Raw genomic sequence first — 13048 nt, 5'->3', positions numbered from 1 at the left:
TATGGTTTTAAGCTTGTCTTTCTTGAAGTGTCCTCTCTCCAATGGTTAATCTTTCCTGTATCTCATTGTTTACTTTCTGTATATTTGCTGGCACAACATCTTCACTTTGATTTGCCTTGCACGAGCTGTGTAGTTAGGTTTGCTCTTCAACGCCAACCCCGTTTTTTTTGCAGAGTGCCAGATTACCTGTTGAGTGTCCATCTGTGGGAGAGATGGTTTTATCAATGATAATCATTTAAATCAATAAATCAGATTTAACAGGGTCAGATCCTCTGGCTGAGACTGCTGGCTGCAAACTGGACATCATGGATTGTGTGAGTTCTCTAAACATAGTGGCAGCAAGTGTTTGAGTAGCAGTTAAAGGGAACCAGAACAATCTTTATCAGCCTTATATATCTTATATATCTTTATCTTATGACCTTGTGCAGTGTCAGCTTCAGCCATGCTCAGGAATATCATATGGTTGATGGAGGCTGGGAGGAAATATGGAGCTAACGGCATTAGGGTGGCCGAGAACACAAATACCTTTCATTTCTATTAGCATTTTCCACAAGCTCTGATTCTGGGAAGCAGGGGAGATGAGACTACAGCTTTTCTCGTCTCTCTACTAAATCACCCTGCGCTTTGGTCTAGACTTGCAAATTTGTTCTCAGAACCATTGTCGTCCTCTTACAGTCTAGCATCTCATTAAGGAACTAACTGCAACATCAACAGCTCTTGCTGACATGTTTCCTGATTTAGATGCAGCTGGATCTTAATGCGTGAGATAGTCCTGTCGAAGGGCTTTATTTCCCCTCTCTTGACATGGTTAAATCTACTTGCATTAGGAATTTAATTAGGAGTTAGTTTAATTGTGTTTTGAGCTCTTCTTTCTCCCATTCAGCTTTCCTAGCAGGGGCTGTGAGTCAGGAAGACTCTTGAGTTCTATTTCTGTCCTTGTCACTAACACTAACGACCTTGAATTGCTCCAGGCTGGTTTTTTTTTCCTCTTCCCCAGTTCAAATCAGGCTTCTGGTCCTCTTTTTTCCTGACCACGGTGGAAAGAGAGTGCTTACCTCTGCAGATCTGAGCTGGGTAGCTCCCGTTCACTCAGCTGGCCCATCTGTCCGAAAACAGCGAGCAAGAGTTGAAACTTTTATTTCTTACTGCAGCTTGTGCCTTATGGCCGTGTGATAGAAGGAGACTTCTTCTAGATTCATAATGAATTCTTCCGTTGCTTCCACTGATGGAGATGAGTTTTTGGAGCAACGCTGTGTCCTAGGCTGTTGTGCAAGAGAGAGTGAGCCGTGATGGTAACCCATTCCATAAAAGCACCCATACAAGTTTGAAAACAAACTGCCAAGACTTTGCCAGAAACATCCAAAGCAAAGCCCCACTCCCCTATTGCTTGAATTACTCCGTTGTATTTTTACTTCCAGATAAAGCAACCTGTGCGAGCAATTCATGCTCTCTATGTACCATCTAACACTGAACAATCAGCTGATGGATTTACAGACCGTAGGCTGACAAGGTTTGAAATTTTGGTTTAGAATATGTTATGAAGAACTGGAGCACATAGGAGGGGTTGAGTACCTGAGCTGGTGCTTTGGGTATAGAAACATCAGCCTATATCTTGTGTTTAGTATAGAAACATGAGCCTATATCTTGTGTTTAAAGACAAATTGAGTAGCACAGTGGCAAAAGCGGCTGTCAAGAGCTGAGGCTTCTTCTGAGCTTTGACTGTTGTTCCCAAGGGCGTATTTGCAGAAATTCACTTCTGGGGAAGTGGGTTTGCAACAGGATTCCTTTTGTTGTTACCCGGGAGGCTGATCCACCTCCTGCCCCATGATGGTGTGCGTATAATCCCAGTGCTCGCTTCCACAGATCTCTTCGGCGAAGAGGTGCGGTGCTGGGCTGGTGCAGCTGCAGCAGAGTGATTCATGCCCTCCTGAGGCACGGACCTTGCCTGGTTACGCACGCTGCTCGATGCCAAATGAAGTCATCACTGACGCCGGGTGCCTGTAGAGAGTTGTTGAGGTTTGACCCTGAATCTGCCACTGCCAGCTCGTGCAAAATGACTCTGGCTCTGCTGGGTCATCAGGCAAAAAGATATTGAGCATGAATTCCCCAAGTGAACTCACCCCACACTGTCAAATACACTTGGGTTATTTCTCTGCACAGTGCACTCAGGAGAAGAGGCTGCACTTTAGGTGGATAAGCTGGGGACACAGAAGTGGAGGTTTCCCGTGGTTGTATGAGATGGGTCAGGAATGAAAGCAGAGCAGAAACCCCTGTCCTGTTGGAGTGGAAGGGATTATTCACTTATTTTTGCCAGGGCCTTCATTTGATGGCAACAGACTCCAGTTTTACATGCAGTCACCCCTGTGCCTCAGTTAAAAGAAGGATACTTGAAATCACGTTAGAGAAATGTGATGTTGTTAGGTGAACACCAAGGTGAAGCTGCAATGGTTATCAGGTTTGAAGGCCTGAGGAATGAAACTCCGCAGCTCAATTAATGTTTTATTCAGAGGTGGAAGCAAACTCCGGTGCTATAAACAGGCAGGTTAGCTGGTGTGTCTCTAAATTGCTGAAGTTCCTGTTGGGATCTATTGGATTTACTGTAATCTTTAATTATAAAATGTAATTACTTTAGAATGGATTATCAATGTTGGTGTCCGTTTCTGTGGGTTGCTTGGAAACGTCTTTCCTGTGCTGAAGCACTGTCTGTTCTACGCGTTACAGGCTTTTAAAGCCATGAAGTAAAAGCCCGTGGATATTAGCGTCTGCCTAAATGGAACCTTTCAATCAACTGGAGTTAACAGGCAGCTTTTTTGTTATTATTTTACTGTTACGTAAAACCATTTCTAAGGGCCACGTCCCAGAGAAGTGCTCTGGGAAGTTGCTCAGCTTTATATTAAAGATTTTCAAAGGAATTCTAGCCTTTTTAGAACGTTCTGCTAGGGTGTTTGCATGGATATTTATATCGCCATGTGATAATATTTAAAACAGGGATATATAACAAACACAGTACTGCTTCATTACCTTTCCCGCAGTCAGTCCTGAATTCTACACGTGTATGCAAGTCTGATCAGGTAAAAATGCAATCCATTATGCCAAGCATAAGTGGCTTATCCGGGAAAGACATGGATCTGTTGGAGCGAGTCCAGAGGAGAGCATGAAGATGATATGAGGTCTGCAGCACCTCCCATATGTGGACAGGATGAGAGAGTTGGCGTTGTTCAGCCTGGAGAAGAGAAGGCTCCAGGGAGACCTTAGAGCAGCTTCCAGTACTGAAAGGGGCTCCAGGAAAGCTGGGGAGGGGCTCTTGATCAGGGAGTGCAGGAATAGGACAAGGGGAATGGTTTTCCGTTGAAAGAGGGGAGATTGAGACAAAATTTTAGGAAGAAGTGTTCTGCTGTGAGGGTGGGGAGGCCCCGGAACAGGGTGCCCAGAGCAGTGGTGGCTGCCCCATCCCTGGAGGGGTTCAAGGTTGGATGGGGCTCGGAGCCCCTGATCCAGTGGGAGGTGTCCTTGCCCAGGGCAGGGGGTGCAACTGGATGAGCCTTAAGCTCCCTTCCAACCCAAACCATTACATGATTCTCCGGCATGTGCATGTTACATGTGCTCCGGCAGATTTTTCTTCTGTCTCTGAGACCAGCAGTTGGTACCTCTTTTTCTCTCCATCTTGTCATCTGGCGAATTATTTTTTACACAGCTGAGGAAAATATTTGGCATTAGATTGCACATTAAAACTCCAAATGAGAACAGGGCTGTTTTGGGGCAGCAAGAGGTAAGAGATGGGAATGGACCATTCCTACTTTAGAAACTCATCTGGTAACCAGTCTTCCCCCAACTGCAGAGAAAGGAAGAGAAACCTGTCTGGTAATTCAAGGTGGGAATAACCAAGTAGGTCGTACAATAGGGAAAGGAATATCTTACATTACACCCCTCATGGTGTTGTTGGTTTGGGGTTTATTTTTGAAAACCCAAACTGGGAATTTCTTTGATAGTTTAATAGTTAAATGTTTGAAGGGGAGTTGAGGAAGGGAGGCTAAAGAGCCACAAAAGTGGTTATCGTGTGAGGATAATGGCTTTGTGTAATGTTCCTTGGAAGTTCTCGAAAGGGGCTGATTGGTTGGTATATTTAGATTTCATCTTTTAAGCATTTACTAATTATCCCAGCTTGGATGGATAAAGCTAATCAAATAGCTGTTTGGGAATGCTCAGCAGTTTGAAGCCTTCCCTGGTAGCAAAAAGAGGGCAAAGGATAGCAAGGGGAGTTTGAGGGGTTTTTCCTATCTCTGCTTTTTGCAAGAGTGTAAAAACCTGGGGATTTTCAGTGTTTTAGCTGTTACAGACGTTAAGGGACATTGGATTTGCCCATCTCTTCAGAGTGAAAACTCTTCCTAGGTTAGGTTGTAATCCTGAGCCCTGTTTCTTCATTATCTGGATCCCAGAATTCGCTAAATGCCTTGTTGTTCTGAATTCTTCCCAACTGCCTTTCCAGTGGAGTCTAATTTTCCATAACCCCCGGTTCCCTGAAAACCAGCGAAGCTGTGGCACTCTGAAAACCATGACTGCAGGACACATGGGCAGAAACTGAGACTCTCAACCATTCAGTATCTCCCGTGTTACAGACTGCGGGGAGCGGTGCCCTCCTGTAGCGTTCGCGGAGAGGGAACGTTAGCGGCGTTGTTGGTGCTTTTATTGGCTGAATCAGGAGTGGTGAGTTTTATTGTGTTATTTGGTATATTTGATCTCAGAAATTGTACAAATTCTTGCAAAGTTAAGACATGTTAAAAGCAAGCAGAAATGAGAGAATGGGCAGAGCTGTGGTAGCAGTGCAGGTGCTGTTGTGGTGAGCTTGTTGGGCTTTGCGGGTGGAGAACTTTGGGGTCAGTGGAAGCATTAAATGCAGGTATGATTTCCTGCTGCAGTATTTGAAGGGACACAAGCACTTATTGCTTGTATTTTAAAGGAGAGTATTTATAAATCTGGCTTCTAAATAAGAATGTTTCCATACAGTAAATAAAATAAAAAGAGCCCTGAAAGCAGCTTTAACCCAGCCTTGTTCTACACTGGGGTTGTGCAGTCTGAATGCTGCAGTCTTGTGAACCTGCAAAGATGCAGGTGTAGACCCTGACCCAGCACAGAGCTCGGTGTTGGACGTTGCACCCTGTGCCTGGCTCCGCAAGGTGAAACACAGGCTGCAGAGCAAGAGCTGGTTTGGATCTAGATGGAGCAGAGCTCAAGAAGAGGTAACAGCCTGAACGATGAAGGCAGTGATGCTGGTTTTCAGCATTCAATTTAGTTACTTGTAGGTGATTTGAATATCTGATCACCTGGCTGGATGTCTTGAAAGTAAGGAGTGCCTTAAAGATTAGAGGAAAGGAAGAGCAGCCTGACAAACTCCATTATAAATCTGGAAGTCTCTGCTATAAATCAGCTGAAAGCCAGGGTGATTAGAATTTCAGGGCCAAAGAGATAATTGTCTATTAGATGGCAGATGGCAAGCTGGTAAGAACAGAATCTGAAATTATGGATCTGTTTCCATCATTTTTGTGGTTCTGGTGCCATTTCTCAAATCTAAAATGTTATAGTATTAATGCTGACGTCTTGTGATCTGTCATGACTAGAATGGCATAAACCGTTCGCTTCTGACCTCAGCATCTCATCAGAAAGCAGCCTTAAAAACCTCAACTGTGCAGATTCCCATTTTGCACCTCTCTGCTCCATTCCCTTCTGTTTCAGGCAGGCATCAGAACCTCTGTCAGAGAAAGCTTCTGGAGGCTCCAGCTCGGTCCTCTGTACTTTCTATAAATGTGGAGTCCCTGCTTTTAGAAACTTGATGAATCTCTTCAGTGGTTTGGAAGTAGCTCTGCTAAATTTGGGTTGAAAAGGCAGCTGCAGGAAGCCAGAATGGGCAGAATGGCACAGATGCTTTTGGCTTTAAAACTTTTCCAGTTGCTGCTTTTGGACTCATCATTACAGAAAGGAAAGCTCCATTTTACGCTCAGTGCTGGGTCCAGCTCTGTTCAATGTCTCTATCAATGACCTGGATGAAGGCATTGAGTGTACCCTCAGCAAGTTTGCAGATGACACTAAGCTGGGTGGAAGTGTGGATCTGCTGGAGGGTAGGGAGGCTCTGCAAAGGGATCTGAACAGGCTGGACCGCTGGGCCGAGGCCAATGGCATGAGGTTCAACAAGGCCAAATGCCGGGTCCTGCACTTGGGGCACAACGACCCTGTGCAGTGCTACAGACTGGGGGAAGAGCGGCTGGAGAGCTGCACAGAGGAGAAGGACCTGGGGGTAATGGTTGACAGTGACTGAACATGAGCCAGCAGTGAGCCCAGGTGGCCAAGAAGGCCAATGGCGTCTTGGCTTGGATCAGAAATGGGGTCACCGGCGGTCCAGGGAGGTTATTCTCCCTCTGTACTCAGCACTGGTGAGACCGCACCTCGAATACTATGTTCAGTTCTGGGCCCCTCACCACAAGAAGGATGTTGAGGCTCTGGAGCGTGTCCAGAGAAGAGCAACGAAGCTGGTGAGGGGCTGGAGAACAAGTCTGACGAGGAGCGGCTGAGAGAGCTGGGGTTGTTTAGCCTTGAGAAGAGGAGGCTGAGGGGAGACCTTATTGCTCTCTACAACTGCCTAAAAGGAGGTTGTGGAGAGGAGGGAGCTGGGCTCTTCTCACAAGTGACAGGGGACAGGACAAGGGGGAATGGCCTCAAGCTCCACCAGGGGAGGTTCAGGTTGGATATCAGAAAAAACTTCTTCACAGAAAGAGTCATCGGGCACTGGAACAGCTGCCCAGGGAGGGGGTCGAGTCACCTTCCCTGGAGGTGTTTAAGGAACGGGTGGATGAAGTGCTGAGGGACATGGTTCAAGGGAGTGTTAGGAATGGTTGGACTCGATGATCCCGTGGGTCCTTTCCAACCTGGTGATTCTGTGATTCTGTGGTTCTGTGATTTTGGAAAATGAAGGGGTACCCATTGTGCATCCTGCCTCCCAAATATACAGGATTTAAAAGCAGGGAGCAAAATCCTCTAGTGGGAGGTGTCCCTGCCCGTGGCAGGGGATTGGAACTGGATGGGCTTTAAGGTCCTTTCCAACCCAAACCGTTCTAAGATTTTGTTCACGTAAAGGAAAGCTAACAGCCTTTGGTTTGACGAAGCAGCAAATCCAATCTCCTCTGTCCTCAGTCTGCCTGATTGTCGGCTCAAGACAGAACAGAGAGGGAGAGTTTTAAGACACTGCAGGCAGCAGCCCAAGAAATCATTTTGTAGTGGAACTTTTTGCAACACTGTGACAAAAGCAGCTTAAATGGTTGAACAGGAAAATGAAGAATAAATGTATTTATTCAACTAGCACTTGGGAGGCCTGTGTGCTGTCGCTCCAGGGGTGTCAACAGGCCTGGTGCAGCCCCTCCTTGTGTGAGAAGGCAGAAAGAGAAGGAGATGCTCCTTGTAGGGTAAGGAAACCTGGGCTAGTTTTCTTGTCTGCGATGGAAGTGTTCTCGAACTCTGGATCCCAGAGAGCCGTTTGCTCTGGTGTGTGGGAGATGTTTGAGTTTCTCACATGGTTTGGTGAAGGAACTTCTCGTGTTCTGGGATGGAGGGGTTAAAAAAGCTGAGGGAAGGAACTGACTTTAAATTTCATACTCAGCTTAAAATGAGGCTGATTCAGAATTATAACGTTAGGAGTTTTATGCAAGAAAACAGAGTCATTTCCACATCCTCTCCAGGTCCAGGCACTACATGTTCCAGAAGGGTGGGTCCTCTTCCTCAGCTCTGGTTTGGAAGAGGAATGAACTAAATAGATGGCCTGGCTGTTTCCTTTCCAGTGCCCAAGCCCTGTCCCTCGCTGTGGGAAAGCTGTCTTTATGGAAACACTGTCTTTCCTGCAGTAAACTTCAGGATCAGGCGTTGAGACAGAAAAGCATTTGCTTGGTACTGTCAGAGAGAGGCCAGAGTTCCTCAAAAATTGACCCTGTTATCATGGAATGGTTTGAATTGGAAGGGACCTCAGAGCCCATCCAGTTCTAACCCTCTGCCATGGGCAGGGACACCTCCCACTGGATCAGGGGCTCCAAGCCCCATCCAACCTGGCCTGGAACCCCTCCAGGGATGGGGCAGCCACCACTGCTCTGGGCAACCTGGGCCAGGGCCTCCCCACCCTCACAGAACTTCCCATTTAGAGTAACACTGCCGCGGAAAAAGCTCTGAGGTCAATCAAAACTGAACTCAACACCCCAAATCATTTGGCTGAGGCACGTTTGAGTGCATTTTGTGGAAGGTTTATATTCTTTTTCCTTGGTCACTATTTAGTTACCTCCAAGCCGTGTGCTCCAGTGACTAATTCATCCCACACTGAGTTTTTAAACCCAAATTGACTTTATTTGTTTGTCCAACATTCCTTCTCCTGGCAGTGTTGGAGTCTAAGTGTTAGCAATCAGTTCAGCAAATGTTTATTCTTGGCTGTGTGACCAGTGCTGGGAAACTTTACTTTGGAAGCTGAATGTTTCAAAAGCAGAGGTGGAAATGTGGTGCTGTGGCTTTTTGTGTGCGTGCGCTGATTCAGGAGGGTTGCAGTGCTGGGTTTGTGAAACACGCAGCTGGAGGGAAGGACAAAAGGAAGAACTGAAATGACAAACAGGAATTTCAGACCAAAGTAACCTGCAACGTCTGAGCCTGAAACAGAGCAGTAAACGCTGTTGCAGGCGCTACACAAGGGCAGGAGTGATTTGGTTTAAAACTGTCATTTTCTCTCAACTGTCTTCTTTGAGTGAAGCATTTTAGAAGGCTCTTATCTTTGCTGAGCGGTGGTGGAGAACATTGTCGATTCTCTGAAGCCACCTTCTTCCTTTGTTATCTGACTTTTTTTTCCCAGGGATTGAATCAAAGAATGTACAGGTCACTGTGATGCTGGGGCTGAAACTGCTCAGAGCCCGGCTGTGGGGATATAAAAGGGAGCTTTATTCCAAGCGCTCCTTAGAAGCTGACAAGTCGTGGTCTGTCCGAGCTGAAGAGTTGTAGGTTTAATTTTTCCTTCCAGCTAGAGACAAAGGGGAAGGAGGACAGAAAAAGTTGCGCTGGGGTGTGTGTGTTGGAACTCCCACAAACCCACTGCCTCGCAGTCCTCAGGGAAAGGTTCATGTGCTGAGTCTGGGCAGGACCGGTCAAATGTCCCAAGAGGAATTGTTTGAGTTGGAAGGGGTTTCTCAGCCATCACCCAGCCCAACACCAGGACTCTCTTAAGAAAGGACTTTGGGTTTTCAGGAAGATATCAAAATGTAATGGATCTTCCCTTCCTCCTTTATGAGGACATTCTGGTAATAAATAGAAAAAAACTTTGGTGCAGTCCTTAAACAAAGACCAATTCCTTTCTTTGCGCACTGCAACATTACACATGTTGTGTACCTCAGTGATGTTGCTGTGCTGAAACTGCGTGTGCAACTGCTGTGAGGGGGCAGACTGCAGGGCTTTGGCAGTTTGATGAAGTTCCATTGTTGCTGTCGTAAAGAAATGCGAAAACTCAGAAGGTAACATCCCTCTCCTTATGGCTATGTCAGCTTTGGCCTTACACTTTTAGCCCATTGTAGTTAACTCCTCCAAAAAGGTGAGGAACTTGGAGGTGGAGGCATCTTTCTAGAAATTCCTGCTTGATTTGCACAGCCCTGGGGAAAAGTGGACTCTCAGTATGTTGGGGTCATAAGAGTCATGGGACGATTTGGAAGGGACCTCAGAGCCCATCCAGTTCCAACCCCCTGCCATGGGCAGGGACACCTCCCACTGGATCAGGGGCTCCAAACCCCATCCAACCTGGCCTGGAACCCCTTCAGGGATGGGGCAGCCACCACTGCTCTGGGCACCCTGGGCCAGGGCCTCCCCACCCTCACAGGAGAGCACTTCTTCCTAAAATCTTGTCTCAATCTCCCCTCTTTCAACTGAAAACCATTCCCCTCATCCTATCCCTGCATTCCCTGATCAAGAGACCCTCCTCAGCCTTCCTGGAGCCCCTTTCAGTACTGGAAGCTGCTCTCAAGTCTCCCCAGAGCCTTCTCTTTTCCCAGCTGAGCAACCCAAACTCTCTCATCCTGTCCTCAGATGAGAGGTGCTCCAGCCCTCAGGTCATCTTTGTGGCCTCCTCTAGACCTGTTCCAACAGTTCCATATCTTTCTTATGTTGGGGACTCTAGAATTGGACACAGGATTCCAGGTGAGGTCTTACGTGGGCAGAGCAGAGGGGCAGAATCCCCTCCCTCGATCTGCTGCCCACGCTTCTTCTGATACAGCCCAGGACACAGTTGGCCTTCTGGGCTATGAGCGCACATTGCCGGCTCATGTCGAGCTTCTCATCAACCAGCACCCCCAAGTCCTTCTTCATAGGGCTGCTCTCGATGACGTCATTCCCCAGCATGCACTGGGAATGATGAGGCTGAGCCTTTAGCAAAGTACTGAATGCTGCCCCATTCATCACTGTTCAGTGCAAATTAAGATTTTGTAATTAATGGGCCATTGGTTGCTGGGTGTGGCAGGGACTGGGAAACTCCCATTCCTTCCTAGAGCTGAAGGTCAGAAACCCCTCAGTTCTGCTCAGTGCTTTCATTCCATTTTTCTTTCTACAGATGATGAAATTTGCTTGGGATAACTACAAACAATATGCACTTGGAAAAAATGAGCTGCGCCCGCTGACGAAGAACGGCCACATCGGTAACATGTTCGGTGAGTTCTGAACCAATTTTAGTGCAATTTTGTTGATTTTTTTAAAGATCACGTCCATGTCAGTTCCTTTCTCTGCAGTGCAGTGAGGTATCGGTAACAGCTTTGATCTCTTTTCTCTTTCCATTTTTATGAAGTGAGACTTTCAGCACAGCTCCAGGGGGTTTTCTCCCCCTATGCCATTGCTGGGAATCTCATTCCTGCAGGCATCTCTCGACGCCCAACCCATATCACCTCTGTGTTCAGATTTAGCACCAAACCTGTCTGAGAACAGTGCTGAACCAACCAGTGTCTTTATTAAAACATGAAGTCAGCCCAGACCTGACAATGCCGCTATTTGTCTAAGCTTGTAGACATCAGGACCTGACCAAACTGAGCATTTTCTCTCTTGTTTCTCCACTCTTGAGCAAGATGTGAATTCCATGAAATATTGAGTGAGTGAATCAATATTAAAAGCTGTTTATACTATGTGCTTTCTGGCTTGTATAATTTTACTCTTTAGCAGATTACGTTTTTTGATGTGAGCCACTTGCATCTTTTCAGTGCTATTCCCCTGCCTGTTCTGATGTGATATTCGTTGACTTTTTAGGATATGAATTGTCTTTTCCGCATTTGCAGTCAAAGTATTTCCCTGCTGTGCTCTAGCGTGGCCTTGCACAGGTTGTGCTGTGGTGAGAGGGCACAGAAGGTGAACTAAGGCTGGCAGAATCTGTTTTAGCAGAGTTCTTTAGTGGGCGAGTTATCAGTGAGATTTATCTCCTCAGAGCAAAGGGATTGGATTCATACAGTATGGAGAAATGCTCCCATTCCTGTTTTCGCACTCTCTAGGTGTCTCAGCCCTTCTCTCCATCAGGGACGTGACCTGGGTATGATCTTTCAGACAGCAGATATAGAGATCTACTGCTTTGTGTGGAGACCGAGTGCTGCCTCCCCTAGAGGCCTCATGTTAGATATGTGTGGAAGTGAAGGTTTGAAGGTGGAAATAGCATCACACATCTTCTCAAATGGCCAAAACCTTGCAGAGCGGCAATGCTGTTGGCATCTGAACTGGTGGAGGTGGCAGAGGAAAGGCTGGCATTTAGTTTAGCCGCAGCATGGGGAGAAACCTTGGTGTTCCGTGGTGGTGCTACCATCAAGTCCTTTCATTGCCCCAGCTGAGACACCCATCTCTCCAGTTCCTGCGGAAGTGTCGGCAGAGTTAACTCACAGCTGGTTGTACAATACTAGGAGCTGCATGGAAGATTCGTTAGCGATTGTTGGGGGAGCTGGAGGAATCCGTTTTGGCGGCGTGCCTTATGCTGGCACAGGCTGTGTATGAGCAGCCACTGCTCTTCCATAGGCTCACTTTGTCAGGAGCAGTGGTTTGGGATTGTTCATCCTTTGCCTTCCTCTTCCAACACCCCAAGAACAGAGAGGGTTCTTACTTGGGAGTCTGCATAAACTTCAGCACTAAACTAAGCATTTAGCAACTTTTCCATTCTGGCAAGCTTGTCAAAATTCCTCAAGGAGCGTGCCTGTAAACAGACAAAAATATTGAAAGCTTTTTAAATGCATTTATCATGCTAAAACAATTGGCAGTGCTTACATTTGTTTGCAGCGTGCCTGTGAGCACTCTCAAGGAGAATGCTTCGGAGCACAAGGATTTGCAGACAATTGCAGACAAGAAGCTACATGCAACATTTCAGCCTCTTCATGGGCTTTTCTTCCTTTTAGCTGTGGCTGGTAGAGAGCCGAAGTGTTAGACAATCTGTCACTGCAGCCCTCTGTCCCTCTTGTCTTCAGGGACTTTCAGAAATCAGGGCAAGGCACCATTTGCCTTCTTGATTGCTGCCCCTGCGTCTTTTTATTCCAAGCCGCAGATGTAACGGAGGCAAATAGGGTACTCTCCAGGCTGGAGGTGTCAATATTAAGCTGAGATCTCTGCAGCTGCTTCCATGTGGGAGGGAAGGAGCCTCTTTGGGGCTATTTTCAAGTGTGTTTGTGTTCATGAGAAGCAATTGAGTTTTTGAAGGGCGGTACTTTTTTCTGCTGTGGATGCGATGCTCACTTGTAGCCCAGCCTTCAGTTTAGCAGCCTCACGCTGCGGGAGGTGAGGGAGCTGCTCTTTATCAAATATTCTCTCTAATCAAAGTAGGAATACAAAATAAACATTCACCTGCTGCTCCGATGTAGCGCTCTGCTGCTCTTAACAGCCCTGAGCTACTATCCCTCCCCAGCATCTGCCCTGGTGGCGTGAAAATCATAGACAGAACAACTGTGGTATCTCCATGCTGGTTAATCTCCTTTCACCTCTGCCTTGGAAGGTAGCAGCTCCCATCTGGGAGAGTATTTGTACAGTTTCCATACTT

The 13048-nt window shown here is 46.8% G+C and overlaps 1 protein-coding gene across 2 annotated transcripts in view; it reads left to right on the top strand.

Annotated features, from left to right (window-relative positions):
• MAN1C1 (mannosidase alpha class 1C member 1) overlaps positions 1-13048 on the top strand; it is a 74286-nt gene that overhangs the window by 16362 nt on the left and 44876 nt on the right. For both annotated transcript variants that reach the window (XM_054086221.1, XM_054086220.1), the window contains one exon: positions 10607-10703. In XM_054086221.1, the coding sequence (XP_053942196.1) occupies positions 10607-10703 (97 nt within the window). The remainder of the gene's footprint in view (positions 1-10606; positions 10704-13048) is intronic.

The sequence above is a fragment of the Cuculus canorus genome, chromosome 22 (assembly GCF_017976375.1).
Source record: "Cuculus canorus isolate bCucCan1 chromosome 22, bCucCan1.pri, whole genome shotgun sequence".
Taxonomy (NCBI): Eukaryota; Metazoa; Chordata; class Aves; order Cuculiformes; family Cuculidae; genus Cuculus; species Cuculus canorus.
Note: the sequence above shows the minus strand (reverse complement) of the source record. Positions and strands in the feature narration are given on the sequence as shown.